Source organism: Phaenicophaeus curvirostris, chromosome 25 (genome assembly GCF_032191515.1).
Source record: "Phaenicophaeus curvirostris isolate KB17595 chromosome 25, BPBGC_Pcur_1.0, whole genome shotgun sequence".
Lineage (NCBI taxonomy): Eukaryota > Metazoa > Chordata > Aves > Cuculiformes > Cuculidae > Phaenicophaeus > Phaenicophaeus curvirostris.
This window is the reverse complement of record NC_091416.1, coordinates 1,228,437-1,248,467: the sequence shown is the minus strand read 5'-3', so window position 1 is coordinate 1,248,467 and position 20,031 is coordinate 1,228,437. Positions and strand designations below refer to the sequence as shown.

General features: G+C 43.7%; 1 protein-coding gene across 4 annotated transcripts; it reads right to left on the bottom strand.

The window, feature by feature from the left end:
• Positions 1 to 507: 507 nt before the first annotated feature.
• BCO2 (beta-carotene oxygenase 2) lies at positions 508 to 19,659 on the bottom strand. Of its 4 annotated transcripts, XM_069876443.1 has the most exons (13): positions 19,376 to 19,659; positions 17,640 to 17,732; positions 12,742 to 12,946; positions 11,452 to 11,663; positions 9,839 to 9,954; positions 8,038 to 8,140; positions 6,761 to 6,889; positions 6,477 to 6,637; positions 5,750 to 5,917; positions 3,333 to 3,470; positions 2,479 to 2,661; positions 1,372 to 1,482; positions 508 to 1,014 (listed from the first exon to the last, which is right to left on the bottom strand). In XM_069876443.1, the coding sequence occupies exons 1-13, from the start codon at positions 19,575 to 19,577 to the stop codon at positions 901 to 903; spliced, it is 1,935 nt and encodes a 644-aa protein (XP_069732544.1). In that variant the 5' UTR covers positions 19,578 to 19,659; the 3' UTR covers positions 508 to 900. The 4 variants fall into 4 exon arrangements, with proteins under 4 accessions (XP_069732544.1, XP_069732541.1, XP_069732542.1 ...); XM_069876440.1 differs by lacking the exon at positions 17,640 to 17,732; XM_069876441.1 differs by lacking the exons at positions 17,640 to 17,732; positions 19,376 to 19,659 and adding an exon at positions 19,303 to 19,326.
• Between the last annotated feature and the right edge of the window lie 372 nt (positions 19,660 to 20,031).

Below are 20,031 nucleotides of genomic sequence, written 5' to 3'. Positions count from 1 at the left end.
CTACCCACCTGCACCTCAGAGGTCAAGAACTGTAGGATCCTGGATGAGGAAAAAAAGCATAGGAGAAGGTGTTTGAGTTTGATCTGCTCGTTCAACGCCACAGTGGAGTTATACTGGTTGAATTAGGAGGAGGGCTGGAAATGTCAGCTGTCAGGGCTGGACCCAGCTATGCTGTTTAAGCAGGAGCTCAGTGGAAAAGCCTCATGCGTGTCTAGAAGATCAGATAACATAACCCAGTGTGTGTCAGGGTTGCAGCTGCTGCTTCTTCGGCACGGCACTAAGTTGGCCAAGGTTCTGGTGAGGGCAGAGAAAGAAAGGAAGACACTTCACGAGGTTTTATTTGAGGGCACTGTTAGCGTACAGAGAGATGCACTACAAGTACAACTTCTGTGAGTGTTTCCAGCTACTTTCTGGAGTTCACCGAAGGCAATCCTTATGCAGCGGGGGTGCAATTACATCCCTTCACTGAGTCTACCTGTTACTAGCTGGTTTTACTCCTCCCTCCTGCTTTACACATTTCAGCCAAAGTGACTGCCCAAAGCCCTGTTACTCTCTTCCCTTCAGAGTGTGTTGCTACCAAGCGAAGGCAACAGTTACCCAAGTTTCTGTTTTCTCCCTTGCAAGCCTTGCATGGGGCAGCCTTTATGGACTGCTGCTAACGGGTCTATCAAGATAGAAAATTAAGATAAAGCAGTGGGCTGTTTGAGTGAAGGGGCTTCTGCCTTCCTCAGCACCATCACTGTATGTTATTAGGAATCCAGCAGTAACTCAGAGGTGATGACAGAGAAAAAGCAGTTCCTGCACCCAGGGCATAATGCAAAGAAGGGAAGTAAAAGAAAGCGCAGGTTTCTTTCTGCGCCTGACCTGGCCCTGAGTTACAGGAGGTAACAAGGTCTTCAGTCAGTGGGAAGTAAAGACGCCGTGGAATCCATAAGGCATTTGCACTGCGACTTCTGCTCGCCCCAGTTCTGTGAAGGTCTCTGCATCCAAGACAAGCAGGAAAGCACTTTGGTTCTGCAGGATGCAAAGAAAGCCAGAATGAATGCCCATGCTGAACTTCATCCCACTGCCCAACCCACTATATCTGTCGCATGCAAGGGAGCCTCAATGTACATCCAGGTCACACTGTTGAGTACCAGCAGACCATACAGACTAAACCTGTCAGACAGATGGCTGGTCAGGAGCACCAACAGTCAGAGATGCCACTCAAGAAACATTGGCATTCCACACTACACTCCTACTTGAATTGTGCCTGGCTGTGCTGGGCAGTTGCAGAGGTGCCAGAGCTACCTGCCAGAGCACCTCAGTTTCGTGGTTCAGAAAGTACACCTGATACTATGTCACCTTGACAAACGAGTAGCAATAAGTTACCTCAGCGAGGGAGACCACAACAGACAAGATGACTCCGCTGTCTTCTGCTGTGGCATTGGGCATTGGCACAAACACAGGCTCTGATGGGTAGCATCCATCCTCCTGCCAAATCTAGCAAGCAGAGTAACATATGGATGTGTTTCATTTCATTAACACTTCTACTACAGTTATAGCAGAGTTGTGAGGTGGAGTGCTCCCCACAAAGATACACAGGCATACTCTGTGCTCCAGGAAACCTGTAGTTCAACCTTTTAATTAGTTCTTTTGATTCCAGTATAAGATGGTACCATGGTTGTGACAGCGTGGCATCATGTAAACAGGCAGTGAAAAGGGTTTGTATGAGTCATTTCATCCAACCATTTTGCCCTGTCACAGGGATAAGCTACATGCTCAGACAACACCACCATCCCAGCTGGAAAAGCCACCTACCCAACCCTGTGGTGCAAACTGTGTTGTGCCCAGGCAGCATGGAGAGAGAGAGGTGCCATGCCAGCAGGGAGGTGCTTCTGTTGCAGAGCCACAGCACCCAAAGCTGGGCTGAAGGAGGGCACTTTTGCTGCAAAATGAGTATCCAGAGCAGAAGGATTAAAATAGGCACCTCTTTCTGAGGATTCCTTACTCTACCCTCCAGGAAAGTCTCCAATTAACAAGCATTTAACGCTTTGGAGGTCATTATTCCCCGCTTAAGGAAGACACAGGAAAAGAAAACCAGCTTGTGTTTCCTGTTAGAAATATCCTAGACCTTGTTTATTGCCCAGTCATAAATTCTTTGGTTGTTTATCTTCAACTGCCTGTGTGCGCCACTTGAGCATGTTCTGTGCTGTTTCTGGGGCAAGAGGCGACTCTTTGCACTGAAAGACACATGCATACTTTATCCAACCCTTCCTGTTCCATCATCTGTCTAGGAACCTGCAGTGATATCCTCTCCTGTTTGGTAAGTGTGCCACATTCATAAGGTGCTAAGTGAGAGATGAAATGAGGAATCTCACCTCAGACCTATTTGAAATGAGACCCCTAAGGAGCAAAGTGCTTACAAAATGACACATTGTCAAGGTCAGTTCACTGGCATGACTCCCATTGCTTAAAAAATATGTCACTTCGCCTCACCTTGAAATTCTTGGTCTCCACATCAACCTTGATCAAGGAATCTCCAACCAAATGCCCAAAACCACATCCATAGAAATAGCGGTACCTCCTACCATTGTGCCGAGAGTAGTTGATCTGAGGGAACTCCAAGCCCCCAACCTTTTCAAAACCTTCAGGGTGAAGATTTTCATGTGTACAACAGACCTAAAAGAAGTAAGCATTACAGGAGAGTCAGTTTGACTCAGAAGAAGAATTAATATGTCCCACCAACCCACTGCAGATCCATTGTGGAGAAGAACTGTTTAAAGCTGAGCCTGGCATTGCACCGAGCCTCCAATTCCTTCTCCCTTATATGTGACTCATTCTCACAGATTTTGGAAACTTCAAGAATCAGTCTAGGGTAAAAAAACAGGAGCAAATTATGTGTTTCTGCACTGCTAGCTCAGACAGTTCCAGATCCAGCACTCAGCAATCTGACGGACTATACAAAGTACACACAGAGATGACTCCACTCATAGCAGACAATACGTGTTCTACATCACTAAATGCCACCGCAGGGCAGTTCAGAGCTGGAAGCAAAGAGCAGTTCTGCACCTAGAGGAAAGCACGAAGGATTTTGTCTATGAAGAAGCTGAAGTTTGCTGAATTATTGTAAAGTCTCATAATCCACTCAGGCATTTTTTGCTTTTGTCTTTCCCCTCTCACTGAAGGGATTGTGGCAGTCTTTGTGCTAAAACACTAGGTCCCATCTTGGTTATGACCAAACCCTGATTGCTTGGTGGACAAGATCTGAGAAGACAATAGCACAGGATGATAACTGTTGCAGGCAATCTCACCACAGCCATAAATGCAGGTATGTAAATCTTTAAACATACCTTGCCATCTGCATCCTTCACAGCCCTTGCCAATGTATAAGAGAGCGGGTTCAGATTCTTCCCCACAGGTGTGTCTGAATTCACATTCAGTGGGAGAACAAAGCGACGTGGGAAAGCTCGGGATATTGAGTCATAAACCTATTACAGAGACAGAAAGTTATGGTGATAGAGAGAGGAGAGTGACATCTCAGGATACTTGCCCTTTTTGTGAACAATTGTGAAGTTTTAGATATTCCTCCCACCCTTGAAATCTTCTTCTTTCTATGACAAGTTTTACCAAGTCCTGGTAAGGGCTCTGCTTGTTCCAGTACTTTACAGTAGAAAACAAAAAGACAACCAATTAAATGTGTCACCATTGCTTTCACAGCAATTAATGCAGAGCTGAATATGCAAATCACTCAGTTATCCTTCAAGTCCAGCATTGGAACATACACTGCCCTGTATTTTATTCAGTTAGAACCGAATCACAGTTTTACAGCCTGCTCACATGTGCCCCATGGACTGTGTGACCTCAGCCCTTCTTTCCCAGCCACAATCATGAGCTTACACAGGGATTATGGAAAATGGCATCTCGGTAGCACTGAGCAAGCAGAGGGGATGCCCCTGCTGGAAACTCACCCTCTACGGCCCCACCAGTGATCAGTGGCAGATCAGTGGCAGTCCCACTTTGGAAACCTGACACTGAACGAAACACTGAGGAATTTCCATATTATTTTAAATACTATGAACCATGCGTGGAAGAAGAACTTTATATGCATATAGGGAGCAGGAAGTTGCAAAATTTCAGTAAAACTGCTGAACTGTAGGCTGTCTCAGGTCTTTGTGAGATTATAGCATGATATGGACCACACTGCTTGCTGTTAGTCTTAGAGCATAAATGTTGGCTGTGAAATTCATGGAAGGAGGAGATTGTCCAGTAGATGACTAGAAGTACCTGACTAACTGCTCTGAAGGAGCCTCCTTCTCCCCTGCATGATGAGGCAAACAGGAGGAGACTGCTGTGCCTCCATTTAATGCCTGAAGTTAGCCTGCATGATTATCCTCTTCCGTTCTCCAGTACGGATTGACTTCATGTTTAAGAAGCCTAGGGCAGTAGTGGATTTGCTTGGGGACCAAAGGGGAGAGCAAAGTAGCAGCCCTCAGCGGGGCAGGCACTCACTGGTTCTCGTGAAAGGAATAATTCCACCATTTGTGCTAAAGTTCAGTTCAAGCCAATTTTAAAACCCATATTACTTCCAAATATGAAGTCTTCTAAATAAAACAGATACCAAGGACCCTGTTTTGGTGTTTTTCAGTTACTTCAATCCATAACTCACCAAATCAAAGTGAAACTTGACTTTAATCCTATGTGTTAATCTTGAAACCCAATTTTCAAAACTTTTATGGTTTATGTAGCCATAGTAAAGTCAGCAGTTGAGTGGCTCTACCAGACAAATATAGTTTAGTCAGCAAGTAAAAGCACTAAGCATGATTTGGGGAAAAAACACAAATCATGCTCAGGCAAGACTTAGTGCAGCCTAAATTTAAGATTCTGTTGTGAAATGTTGTGCGTGTACACAGTGTAATAACTCTACTACTTGTCAGTTAAAGAACGGGGGTGTTGGAAACACACGCCTGAAGTTCACAGGACACGTCCAGACAGGCCAAACTGTAGCTCCGTTGATCTCAGAGAAGGCTGAACAGAAGCCAGAAGAAAACGGTCCAATTAACACTGTGCTGCACCTTAATTAATGTTCATTGCATCTTTGCCAAAAAACAAGGACAGCAGAACAAAATGACCTGACGGGGATGCAAATAGTGCTTTTGAGATCAGAGCTGACTTGCTTCCAGACAGCTCAGAAGATAGACAGAGGAAGTTTAGATTTGTCTGAACATGTTGTAGAAATGCCTGCCCTTCACCCACACTAACGTTTCCAATAAACACATCTGTGGCACCAGAAATTGAAAGCACCTCTGCTTTTCCAGTGTCTGACCTATGCAAAATAATGCCTCTCAGATGGCTTTAAATGGTGCTTTTGACAGAGCTGGGCACAGTAACTGATTTACCAGTACGTGCTTTTGGGAGGTGAATGTGAGCAACAGAGTAGGGGTTTCAGCAATGTTTGTGTTTCTGTGATTTACATAATAAAGACTGGTTTTCTCAAGTGATGCATTTAAATAGTACCTTATTTAAAGTTTCTTTTTCTTTTGCCCATTAAGAATAATGCAAAAACGTATTTGGTGTACTTTCTAGGGGCGGAAATTTTTTTACAGGGGCATATGGAAAATAAGTATCATTAAAAACAAGATTTTAAGGCATTCTTTCAGGTTGATGGAGATCTGTGTCGCAAACCATTTTTTAAAGTTCCAAGGAAATGTTCCATGGAGATTTAAAGAGAGATTTTGGATCCTATGCAACACAAACACAGATATCTTACCTGATCGAGACCTTCCCCACTCTTCCGCAGATTCTGGAGTTTGTATGCAGCCAAAGTTGTTCCATCGTCCTGGCAACACAGGTCAAGGACCACACAGCCCTCATCTTCGAAGGCGTTGATTTGATGGAAAGTAGCGAAAGGCTTACTGTACCACTGCCCTGGCAGCACCTGCAGTGACCAGGAGAGGGGCTAAGTTTTCTCTCTAAAGATCTTAGCCACACATTAAAGAGTTTTCTCTTGTCTTCCCCATTTCATTCCCCACTCATTCCTTGGTATTTGTCTCATGCTGTTGTGAGACCACAAAATGGCTGCTTTGACCCAATAAGTAGGCAAAACCAGGTGATTCAAAAGCAAAATGCAAAGCAGCCCAGAACAGGCTTATTTGCTGTCATAACTCCATCCCTATTGCATCATTCCTAGGCTAGGACTTACTATTTTATACTCATAAAAAAGTATACTTGGGAACTACATTTCAGTCCCTGTGGTGCAGTCCCAGCAACCCAAAACTGGGTCTTTCTGCCTGTTCTTTTGGGGATGGCAAATAAATTAATCAATAGGGAGGAAAGCACATTAAATCATTCCATTTCTAATAAACCCCGACCCATGCTTATAAAGTCTACACTGCAGTAACTTCCAGAATGATTCACCTGTGACTGCTACCCAGCGTTCTTCTCTTGGGATCTAAGGTTCCAGCTACAGCTGCTGGAAAGGCCAAAGATCCACCTACCTCCCCAGTGTGCTTATTCACCACATGGAAATAAGTATTGTACTGAGGCTCCCAGCTTATCCCATCTAAAATGGCTTTCCCACGGAGTTTGGAAGTGATAATCTGCAACAGATTCAGCTTGATGGGTTGCTCGATGAATATGATGTAGTTTTCACTCATTCCTGAAAAAGGAAGCAAGGTGATACCATCAAAGTAAAAAACTCAGGGGACAGAGGGCAGTGAGCAGCTGGTTCTGACTCACAGTAGGTTCAGTCCACAGAGTTTAAGATAGAAAGTGTTCTTACCAAAGCTGTGATAGTAGGAGGGTTTCATCCTATCTGTTGGAGCAATGGAGCACAGCACTTTCACTCCCTCTAACTTGTCACTCCAGTGTGACTTTTGTGGAGGGACCCGAATGATATTATATCTAGACCCTGGAAAGAAGAAAGGACGTTCAAAACTACTTATATGTCCACATTCATGAAACCAAAGTCAGACTCTGTTCCTTTCTGTTTCCCTAGAATATTGGGAACCACAGTCACAGCTAAGTTGTGCACAAAACAAAAAGCCAGTTATCTAGTCAGTGAAACAGTTGACAGAGGATTATCTAGCAAAAAAAAAAAAAAGCTTGAAAGGCTGCCATCTAATCATACATGCATTCCTTCTGTTAGCCCAGAGCATCCTGTAATAACAGGATCAGGAAGAAAATTAAGGCCATAGCTTGTGCACAAAACAAAATGAAAACTTTGAGCTTTGGTGATGACTGATGGTCCTTTAATAAATCTGAGCATGCGGGCAGGAAAGCATGGCACATTTGAATAGCAAATCCTGTTTTGGCATCCAGATGAAAAGAGCATGTGCTGCAAAGCTAGAGATTGCTAAAGCCAAAAGGAAATGAAAAGAGCAAGAATGAAGAATTATCAAAACTGGGAAACTATTCAGTGAACTGGAACCAGCCTGAGACATCACAATAAAGGGCAGTGGCTGTTAGTGGCTGTTTTCTCAGGCCTCAGGCACATGGAAAAAGGCTAGCATACAACTAATGGTGAATGCTAGCTCTGAGCAGCCATGCCAATGTAATAGATCCCAACTAGATGTTATGCTTATCATTTCAGGAAGAAGGAAAATATCCCAGAGAATTCAGATTTTCTGTAAGATAGCCAGGTCACTGTAATAAATTCCACATCTCTCCTGTATAAACCCTTATGGTCCTTATATAAAACCAATTATTAGAAGTGGAAAATGCGTCTAATAGTTAAAATTCTTTGGATGAGGCTTCAACACTGGATTGGACTCCAGTAAAATCATTCTCCTGCTTTCCATTAAACTTTGGGAGAGGGGAACCTGTTGGATACTCACAGGCCATAGTCAGAAGCATCTGAAACCAGCTGCTGAGAGAAGCCATTTGCATGGGACAGACTGATGCTCTAAAGCAAGAACTAATATGATTTTGATACAACAAGAAACAGCGATTTCCAGGTCTCTTTAGACACTGAAGTTTCTTCACCTGCTCCTTGAAGAAGCCGCAAGAAGAGGTTGCATGCCCTGCCCACAAACCAAGCTTGGGCATGCTCACTCTTACCATGTTTCCCATAGGAATTTCCCATGTTGTACGTTGTCCCATCAGACTCATAATGAGGATGAGCAGTGGCCCCGTTCACTGCAACGTATTTGCTCCAGTCTACCTGAAATTGCAAAGGCTTGCAGTTAGAACATAGGTTTCCTGTTGCTCTGTGGCTTAACCACAGCCTTTCTAAGTGTTGGTTTTGTGAAAGTTCGAGGAAGAACAGCCTGGTGATTATAGCCCTAGCATGGGATCTGGGCTTAAGACTTCATTTTGCCTGCAATCTTCTTAAAATGCTTGAAAATTAATGATGTTTCTGCTAATCCTACCAGTAGAACGGGACGAACAGCACTGGACATTTCTCAGGGAGATGTGGAACATCACTGAGTGCTGACACAGTGGGAATATTGCCCACATGAACATTTTAGCCTGGAAATAACCACATGCAGATATGTGTGAAGAGACAGTCACTGCCACTAAAAGTCACCAAGTTTTTTGAGCCCCCATTGGCAGCTTACTCTCCTCACACAGAAAACACTTGAGCTTCATCGTATACAGACAGAAGGAACCATTCTGTGATTCTAAGTGTCCAACTTAAGAACCTCTGGGAGGCCCCGGGATAACATAGTGCTGCACCACTAAGGCTTAGAACCCCTTGTCCTTTTAAGGCATCTCAAATTGGAGAGTTTAAATGTGAAATCATCCCTTCCATCTCTTCACTTAGCCAAAAAATTCCAGTCTGCCTCTAAAAAACAGCTTAAGGGGATTTTTTTCTTAATGACAAGATGGCTCAACAGAGCTGAAAGTTCACACTAAAAATACCCACGCATCTTTTCAGCTCTGCATTATAGCTTACAATGCAGATCAAATCACAAATCATCAAACTCTCTATTTTGATACACAAATAGCACATCATACTTCATAAACAGATTTTCTTCATGACTCACAACTGATCCTGAAGGGAAGGAGTGACTCCTGGCATACCTCCCTTGAGATCTGAGGGTGTGCTGACCCTGGTATTTTGTGGTATTGAATAGTCCATGGCAACATAGGAGTCAATATTGCCTTAGGAATGGCAGAATCCTTCTCAAGTCCTTCTCATAGTTGACTAGCCCAGTAAACACCAAAATCCCTCCAAGGGAACAGGCAGGGGAACAGAGCTGTCATGTCACAAAGCGTGTTCTTCCCTTAACTACAGCCACATTCCTGTGAGATGATGCACAGAACACATGGGAAGACTTCTTACTCTGACTTTGTGTTTATTTGTTAGCAAGGGAGAAAACAAAGCAGAAGCTGAATTTTGGCTGGACTTCCCATTGACATCACCACTCATTTGCAAGAGTGGTTTGAGCCAAGACTTTGAAGGGCCAGTTTGGAGGGTTTCAAGCTGGGGGTGTAAGGAGATAAAGGGAGGAGAGAGGAAGAATGAAGAAACAGGGCAAGAATTCGGGTCTGAGATGAGTGATGTTAACCTCTTCCTGTATGCATTTTTATTCTTCACACACTGGTAGGTACAGACAAGTTCAGACATGCAGTGAGCGTGCTGGAAGGACGCCAGCTGTACCAAAAAGAAAATGAGTCTCTGTTTGTCTCTCCCCTCACCCGTTACCGTGGGCTGTGACTGAATCTCCACCCATGAGAGCTGCCTTATTGCTAAGGAGACTTTTCAGGGACACCATCAAGAGATACTTAAGTCTATGGCCCAGAGGTGCACTGATCATTTCTTTTAGAACTTGGGTTCTCCCTTTCAGCTCTTCGGAACAGCAAGGAGTGATTCTCCTGTACCGTAAGCTAAACCGCTTATCCCACCTGCCCGCACCTTTTCCTTCGTTTCAAGCGTTTCTGGGTCCACTTTGTACATGAAGATGTTCTCATTGCTGACATAATAGTCTCCTTTATACACAACGTAGTTCACATTGGCATTGTCACTTGGTTCTGAAACAAAATCCCGGAGTTGTACACAGCTCTGGTTAAGCTTGCATCACATTATAGCAAGTTAGACATGTTTAAACAAATAAACCCATTTGTAATGACACTAATCCCTGTGTGACTGATTAGAAATATCTCTCTAATCTACAGAAGCACTTAGGAATCTGAACAGGTGAGTCCAGGATAAAAGGACAAGCACCTGTTCTTCTGGAAATCACTGCAGTGAAGCCAAGATAATCTCTCTATTTCTTATGTCCTTTGTTTCTGACCCCTTATTTCTTCATATCCCTCTCCATTTCTTCCCTAGGCAAAGCCATCTCCTCTGACTTCCGTATGAAGAGGGTCATTTTTGATTCACAGCACTGAAAATAAGAGAAGCAAGACTCGAAAGCTACAACTTGGGCTGAGGGAATAGCAGAGACACAGTTTGTGTAACAGGGCTTGTACAGGGAATGCCTCTACTCCCCTAGTCTCTTTAAATCTGAATAAGGGAGATGCCTTATGAGAGTTACACACACACACACGCGTGCGCAACAGAGCTGTTCTTACTACTCCTAAGGGATCTTGGGCTCACTAGGTAGGTGGCTGAGAAGATCTGAGGAAAAAACAACTCCCCCAACTGAACACGCTGTGTGGTGAGCACAGAGCCTGAAGCTGGGACACAAAAAGCCCAGAGGACAGGATTTCTTGTAGTAAGGAGTAGCCTACATGTGTGTAAAGAGTCAAATAGGTAAGGGTGTACTGGAACAACCTGCTGGAGCTTGGGAAAGAAGATGGGGCACGTGAATAGTTCTGAAAGTTATTGGGAGAGCTAGGGTGGGGAATTAGGGAGCTAGATAGAATAGTGAGTGGAAGTATGAGAAGAGAAGATATGATCTAGCAGGACAGGATCCATCTCCTCAGAGAAGATAAGAAGCAGGAGATGGTCACACACACAAGCAACAAGTTGCAAACTTTAGGTCTGTTCTGGTTTTTGGTGGAAAGTACTTTGCTTGTATTTAAGCCTCTTTCTTTCCTGACGTACGCAGGATCCTATAGGTAAAGGTACTTCCATTCCTGTGCAATCCCATCTCTCACCCTACTCGTATCATCTCCTGCACCTTAGTACAGGAAGGGGAGGATTAGCCCACTTACCCTGCAAGCTTAGCAAGGCAAGGTGTTCTCAGGGCAAAGCTGTGTCCCTGGTACAATGGCAGCTTGTAATGCTCATTAGGAGGACTGCACAGGGTGTCCTTTGGGGAAAGATTTCTGTTGGAAATTTGCCACAGGCTCTGGAATCAAGTGAGCTGAAGTGGCACTGAAACATTAAACAGAATGTGCCTCTCCCAGCTAAGTCTGACACCATCTTGCATTTGTGTTGTTACTGCTCTGAGGGGTCATCTTCTAGGGAAAACACAGCTTCAGAAAGGGTCTAGCAGACTTTCTCATATCTCCATTTAAAGCTAACCACAATTTCCATATGAAAATCTCAGAACATATCTTATTTCTTAGAAACTTTCTTACGTGGCATCTCAAATCGTGACATGAAGCGCCCAAAGACACTCTTGCATGGGTCTGGCATGGCCAGCGTCCCAAACTCTGAGGCCACGATGCGGTTGTGCTGGCTGTTGGTCAGGTAGGAATTGCTCTGCAGGAACTTGCTCCGGTACGTCACCATGCCATTCTTCAACTGAAACTGATGCAACAGGGCCATGCCATCAAACCAATGGTTAAATCTTCAAGAGATAGATAAGAGAACAAGAATTAGGCACTAGGTCATGTTCTTCTGCATTGGTCCCTTTCACCATCAGGTTAATTACTGTTTGTAAAGAGCTAATGCCCAGATCTCATGCACTTAAGCATGCACAGCTCTGTGATGAGTCTGGGAAAACATTTGAGTTGGGTGAAACAAATCAAGCATATTTGCACCTGTAGGACCTAAAATTAGATGTCAGCTTTCAGTGAGATTTAGGCTCCCTACATTACTTTTGGAAGTGGAACTCAGGAACTTCTGGAAATGCTGTGTATAAGCTTTTAGGGGAAACAATCTCTACTGGTAAACCAATAACTTCACAGACTTCTGTGTATGGAACAACAATTGTACTTTACTGTACAATAAGAATAGAAACAATTTCTGAAATCCCAACACACAAGAAGTAGCTTTTACCTCTCAGCTCTTTGCAGGATACCGTTCTCTCTGAAATGAGAAATCTCTGAAACTTTGAGAAAACTTTACGGTCTGTCTCTGGAAATACAATAAGATGATCACCTTCAACCACTTGCTGATAGCAGCTTTGTTGAAGGAAGAGCTAGGTTTGTCAGTTGGCTACAACAGCAGATTCCAAGCCAGAGGCAGTGGCTACCTTCTTGAAATAGTTCAATATACTATTTTTAAAATTAGATGGATTTTCTTCTAAAGAAACTCACAAAATTCAGTGCAATCAACTTTACAAATCCTGCCCTGGATTTCAGACTGCTCGTGGGATGGACTTTTGTTAATGACAAAGGACTAGGAGTGTGGATGTTTTAATCCCCGGCTCTGTTCCCTCATTATAACATTCTGAGTAGGTCATAGCCTCTCTGTGACTCAGCTCCTCCAATCGTAATAAGTTCACCATGCTCCTATTTTCAGAGAGCCCACTGGGAGTTTCCAGACGAGAGAGTAATTGTTCTTGAAAGATTTTCTTCCTTACCTTACTCAAAAGGAAACTAAAAGTTGCTCCCAAGAGTGGTGAGACATTTGGGGGGGTCCCTTTAGCTTTAGGCTGAACTCAGACCAGAATCATTTGACAAACTCGCCAAACCTGGACTTACTTCTCCTCACCAAACTCAAATTTCCCAGGACCATTTCTCAGAAGATTGCCATTAATCCACTTGGGAATATGTCCTTTGATCTTTGCTGGGATGGGCTGAGGGGTCTCCTTTGCTGTCTGCGTTAAGGGCAAGATGCATTGCAAACCCCTGGAACTACTGAAGGTGATTTCCTCTTTTGATGAGCTGGGCAGGAAATTCTTTAAACCTGCAAAGAAAGAGGCAAGAACAGAAAGCAGATGACTGAGATTTTCAGTTGAATAAACAGCCAATTGCTACAGCCTGAGTTTGGGTGTCTGGAAGAACAGCATTCTGCAACCAGCCCAGCTGCAGTGGATGTTCAAACTGAAGCTGTGTTCCCATAACACCCCAGGCATCCACAGGGAGCTGAAAATCCAGTGGATTTAACTGTACTGTAGTTAATCTATTAGAAACACCTGTTCTGCAGTACAAAGGAGGTAATGAAGTGCATGATGATAGGAAAGAAGGAACTTTTCATTAAGGAAGCTTATAGTTGGAATTTATTTCGATAAGTAACTGAGAGCAAGTGACACACAGATATTTGTTATAAGAGCACATGGAGGGCTTGGCTAAGCTGGCGTTATTTGAAATACAGTAAGGCAGAAGCTCATAGGCTCTGGGCTACTGAAGTGGGTAAGGGGCAATTCTCAAACTTGCCAGTAATATCTGATTTCAGAAGCTCAAAAAGGCAACAGCTGGCTTTTCCCCTTGCACAAAAAAAACCCCAAAACAAAACCAAAAAACAACCGCAATCCCCCCCAAAAATGGAAGTCAGGAAGAACACAAATGAAACGGAGCTGAAATCCGTTTACAAGACAGGACAAAAAAGATTAAACAGATTTACTTGATAAGCAATAGCAGAAAAGGATCATTTCTGACAGAGCTTCTTGTTGAATGCGATATCTCCCCTATTAGGCATTGTTATAGGACAAAAGGATCACGAAGGCATGAACTGATGGGAATGCCAGTGCTAACAGCACAGTTATTGGCTCCAGTAGCCTGGCTTGCAAAGCCTCATCAACACAAGGATTGTTTTAGCAATCCATTTAGCTGCAGAGGTGGATTTACCTGGAAAGTACACAGGCTGCTGCCTTCACTCCAAGCACTGCCACCTCCTCAGCTATCGCAGGCCTCACGTCCCAGCTCAGCGGAGCTGCTTTTCTGCACTGCTTCGCCCCCACCATTAAACCATTAAGCCCCAAACTAAACTAGAACTCGTGAAGATTTAGGTGTAAGCTGAACACTGATAAAAAAGGACAGCATAGCACACAGAAGTCCATTCCAGGACCAAGTCTGGCACAAACAAGACCACACATTAATCAGAGTTCAGGTTGATACTGAACTTCACTCTGATTTTTTTTATGTAGTAATTTGTAGGCACTTTCACCACTGCTCCTTCTAGCCTGTGTTCTTTAATCCAGGTGATTAAGTGAAGCTGCTGCCCAATTTACCTGCAAGCCTCAGAAACCATGTGTTTGCATCTACAGAGGAATCATGCTATTTCAGACAAGAGAATATCTGCAGAGGAACTGAGCTGGCAGATAGTGTTTTTCTAGGCTTGCTTCTGTAGCCACAGACAGAACGAGTGGTAGGCATGGAGGATGGTAAACAGCAAGATCCCTTCAATGGCTCTCTGGCTTGCCAATCCTCAAATCCTTCTTTAGTAAGTCAGCCTGATAAAGAATTCAGGATGTGAGGCTAAAGCAATTAACCACAAACCACCAACATCCGCTCCCTCTTAAAATTCAATTAAGTTCTGATCAAATCCTATATGAAGCACTCAATCTGATCACAACATGAGCGCTTCAGAGTACTTTCTTAGATGTAAAAAAGAAGGGGCTTTTCATATCAACAAGCACTTGGCAGTTTTAGCGTCTGGCACCAATATTTGCAGAAATGCAGCTTTAGTAGGAGAAGCTGAAGGCTGTAGAGATGTAAAATATAAAGAAAAAATAAGAGCAACGTGTTCCTAAGGAGACATTTTTGCTGTAAAGATGCTGTAACCAAGGACAGGACTACACAGAAATTTCCTGGAGAGCAGCATAATTGTATCTGGGAATCTGGAAACATAAATTTCACAAAAGAGCCTGGACAGGACAGGAATAGATCTCCTGGGTCATTGCCTTCTGAGTGCTGTCCCAGAAGTCATATTTACAAACTCTGTCTTAAAGGTTACAGTGTTTCCTGGCACTTACCCCTCTTCAGAAGTCTGCTCATTGCTCAGGTGTTTAGAAAAGTCCTTTGAATTTGCAGAGGGACTTTATTCATGGGGCAGTTAGCCCCCCTGGTTCTCCTGTGACTTTGGTAGTTCTCCCTCTCTCGTGTTTATCACACATCGTATTTAGAGTGAGCAATCATATCACTTCCTAAGCTAAGCAAGCCAAGTTCTTTTCATTTTCCTTCTCCTGTGATAACCTTGCCATTCACGCGATCATCTTGGTAATCCTTCCTGAAATCCGATCTAGTCGGAATCTATCTAGTTAGAATTCATTTCAAGCTAGATATGACGGCAATGTGTAAGGTAACACCTCATCCTGTCAGAGCAGAGAGAAGGAAACAATCAGAGCACGGTAACAACGTACCATCTTTCCTCCTGGGAACAACTCACATAAGCTAAAGATCCTGCCAGTAATGCACGCAAAATGTAATCAAATCATGGTGAATCCAAAGAGAAGGTTTTGGAAACATGACAAGTCATTCATTCTAGGACAATCCTGAAAAGCCAGGGTGCAAGAAAGGGTGCAAGGGAGGAAAAAAGGCAATTTTGCTCCTGTGAGTTTGTTCTGAAGAGATTCAGGACAAGAAATAAACCATAAACAAGTAATGATCTCCTCTGAACCTGGCACAACACAAAAAAATTGTCTTTTCTTTGCATTCTGTGAACTGCCTCAGCATTGCAGGTCTGGAAACAAGGTGTTGTCAGGGGGTTCTTTAGTGGCCGTCATCTACAAAGCAACACAGCATCTATGCAGCACAAGGGTGGTTGCCCAGATGCGGACAAACAGGTTCTTTGCAAGGATGTTATGCAACTTTACCCTTTGTTATCTTTTTTTAAGGAATCATTATCCGTGCAGCGATGGAACCTTGATTTGGGCACTGGAACAGGCTGCCCAGGGAGGTGGTTGATTCACCTTCCCTGGAGGTGTTTAAGGCACGGGTGGACGAGGTGCTAAGGGGCATGGTTTAGTGTTTGATAGGAATGGTTGGACTCGATGATCCGGTGGGTCTCTTCCAACCTGATTATTCTATGATTCTATGATCAGCCCTGCAGAATTAAACACCACAGGTGAATGAGCCCATGGAGCTCAGACCAGAAGGCTTCATGCAACTCATTCCTTCCTGCCAGCACTGGAACGGCTGGTGTTTATTCCAAAAGAATCAGGCTGCTGCAAGAGATATGCAGGACAGAAAAGTACTGAATAAATGCACCAGAGGAAATAGTTTGTTGCTGGTCTGCGAGTCACCATCACTGTGTTTTAAAAAAGCCCATCACAGCTGCACATTCTATGCTTCTTCCCTATTAAAAAAATAATAAATCTGAATAAAGTCTACCCTCCAAATTTAATCATAGTTTAATACTAAAACCTGCTAAATTTATCTGTACCTACTCTGAAATACACTGCGCAGACAGAACACAAACACTTCCCACTGGAATGAGCTGACCATGAGCAATTGTGATAAAGGTATGTCTCCTTTGGATATGAGCTCTGTCCTAAAGCTTAACCTATTACCTCATCCAGCTACACAAGAAGACACCGATCTCTTGCAAAGACAGAAGACAGACTGGTTTTGTAATGTTCCGCAATATGTAAATAAAACTAAATATTAGCTCTGCTCTACTCTTCTGGCTACAGTCCAAGACAGTAGGACTTGGCAAATCAAAGGCAACATATCCCAGTGGGCATTACTGTAATTGCTTGAACGTGTTACCTGAAAATTTGCACCAGATTACACCCTGACATCTCAAAAATCTCATTTCTGGACTACAATATCCATTTTACTTCAAACTCTGAAAAGCAGCCATAAGAACTGAACTTCTTTCAGCACACGAGAGTAGAAGCAGTGCCAAAAGTAGCATTGAAACGTCTCCTCAAATATTTTCTAAAGCTGGTAAGCAGTTACTACAGAATTACCATTGCCTGGCATTGTTTTCTCATGCACCATTTCCACTGAAAGAGAGGTGTGCCATGATTTCTCTGCCTGTCCCAAACTGACATCCTAGCATGGATTCATTATATCCAGAAACAGTGGAAAAAAGGACAAGCACCTTGAAGAACTTTCTGTTCTGAAGCAACAATGAATCAGACGGTAAATTACACTTAACGAGCCATGGGTGTAACAGATAATTGTGACAGAGGATTGGGGAAACACGGAAGCCATTTGCTAACCACGAGATTAAAATCACATTGGATATAGGAGATCCACTTCGATTTTAACGTATGTATTCAATCTCAAGACACAGGGACCACCGACATTTGTCTCTACTTGCAACTGCATAGCTGATTGCTTCTCAGGGCATCCAGGACCAGACTTAAGGGCAGAGCTTATCAAACAGAATGCCCACAGCTGGTATTCTTCAAGCAGGGAATGTGAATCAAGAATTCTGTTTTCCCTGAGGATTCCTGCAAATTCAGAATAACCATACAGCTGATTTGGAGCTCCCCTGGCACAAGCTTTGAGCCATTTTATGGTCCCTGTAAATCAGGGATTGGAACAACCAGCTTTCCTCGCTCCCCGCTCCCGCCCGAGCTGAAGCTGCTGTAACTATCGCTTTCTGCCATCTGGATTCCAGTTTTCAGCCTCTGCCTTCAGCAGGGATAGACCCCTCAGCTCACCTGGGTGCCCCACACCGATTTCTGAGCTGGAGTTGTTGCACTTGCCTTGTGTCTGCTGGGAAGTCCCCGTACTTGACTCCTTGTTCCATCTAGCTTGTTGACTTCCCATTGCCGGGGGCTCAGCCACCCACTTCCTCGCTAACAGGTAAAGAAGCAAAGAACATCATAAAAGTGACAGAAAACACAGGAGAAAGGAAATGTAGAAAAAGAGGGGAGAAAAGCTTGGCAAAGAGAGGTAAGGCAGAAAAGCAGCTCCCAACCGTGCATACTTGTGCATATGAAATATCTACCAGTTTCCCAGAAACACCCATAAAAACAGATTCTACACTTTGAAACTGGTTCTTTTTTTGCTGACATGAAGAAAGCAAAATTCCTCCCTTCAGCAGATTTAAACAATCAAGTCCTTGGAACACTTAGCCTAGAAAAGCGCAAGTAACAACTGGGGAGCTAGGAAAAACTTGCTGGTGTCATAGGAAATGTATCAGAGGGAATAAATTTTATTCACTCATTTATTATCACCGTTTCACTCAAATGCCTGAACAAATAATAGAGGAGTTTATTTTTCATGGTTCAACTGTCTCACCTTTGAGCTAAAATCAGACAATGCTACACCAGGAATCTTTTTCAAGAAGGCTTTAGTAAAAGTCAGGGAAAATCCATGATTTTCAAAAAAGATACAAACAACAAAGCAAGGGAATTTGCAGCCTTTTCATGTCATTCAGGTAATCAAGAAAAGAAACACAGCTCTTAACGTTCCTACACAGTTCAGGTTCAAGTCATAACAAAAGAGATAGAGTGCAAGAGAATTTAAATTAGCAGAGACCCCTGCTCAGTCAGTATTCCACGGCTGTACTATCTGCTAGCAGATAGAACATCGTAAAATTTATGCATACAGGCTTTTTTCCCCCAGCAGAAAGGTGTTTCACCATGCCCTGAAATACAAATTCAACAGGTTGGTTTTTTAAACATTCCCAACACTAGACTTAATGTTTGGTCATTTAGTTTGCATTAATTACCCAGTCTCTGAGTTTTCTGCATTCCACCTCCCAGATGTAGTTGACGGGACATGCCTGACAACAATTTTGTAACACATGCAGTGAAAAGAAACCTCTTGAGTTGTTCCTAAATGCGTATCCATGGATGTGCTCTGGTGGCACAAGAAAGCAGTTTGAGAACCTTTCATGTCTTTGGATACCTCAAAAGCAATCCTTTCATTCTAATGGGGACAACAACACCATCACCATCAAAAAGCAGAGATTCTGATTAATTAAGCCACGATCTTTATTAGTTTCTCTTTTGTGATAACAGATCTTGCATTTTTAGACAAAAAAAAGAAAACAAGACAGCTCAAGTTGTGCAACAATGGCACAAATTGCAGAGTTCAGTGGTGGTAAAAAATCCCTTGTTGCAGTTTCCGACTCGTATGTTCGGACCATAGCATCAGTAATGTTGCTGTTCTGAACAATCCTCTCCCTTTCACAGCCCACTTACACTCTCACAGCAGGCTCTCTCGTGGAGAATCTCCTGGCTGCTGGTGTTTTAGCTCTAAACCATCAGTATCTGCTAGTAATCCGAGGGAAGCCATGCACTGCACTTGCCGCTCCCAATCGTCTTCAACAAATAACGCAGCATTTCTAGCTTCTAGCAAACACTTCAAATAGCTTAGTTCCTAACATCTGATCAATAGAGATGAAATCACTCAACTGACCTGTGTCGGCAGCAACAGAAGCCAGCTTTGCAAGAGGATGGGATAAAAGCATTTGTTTGTTTACGCATTTTACCTGGAATGAATTGCATCAAAGAGCAGAGGAACTGCGGCAAATCAGCAAGCAGGAGGCTGACGGCGGACAAAAGGATTCTGAAAATCATATTCCGCTCGGGAGAAGGCATCGGATCAGAGATGGTCACCAAAGGTACGGTTGCCAGGATGGTAGCGTGCAGCCAGCACCGATGGATCGGTTGGAGAGCGCTGCCTGACATCATCGCTTCAGAATAAGAGCCAGGAACGTCTGCCCTCGCAGGGCAGGATCAGCGATCAGCCGGCTGCCAGCCTGCCAGAGTCTCGGACCGCACCAGGTGAGCTGCTGCAACGCCAAGACAATCACAGACGGTGTTACTATTGGTGGAAAAAAATGCTTTGTTACTATTTGCTGCGGCAGCTGGGGAAACTGGGAGAAAGGGGAGAAGAGGAGATGTACCTGTGTACGGAGGCAGACAGGCTTCAAGGTAATTCTCGTGAAAATTCTTGTCACCTCACCTTGTCTTTTTCACCCGTCAAAAATACTTTTTCTTTCAAATGCTGAGTAAGTATTTCCCGCTTCAAAGAATCTCAAGGCTTTAGGGATACCGGTTGAGACCACTAAATCAGGTAGGGAAGGACCAGGGACAGGTGTGCCCGGCTGTTTAAACTCAGGTGGACCTTATGCACACCCTTTCC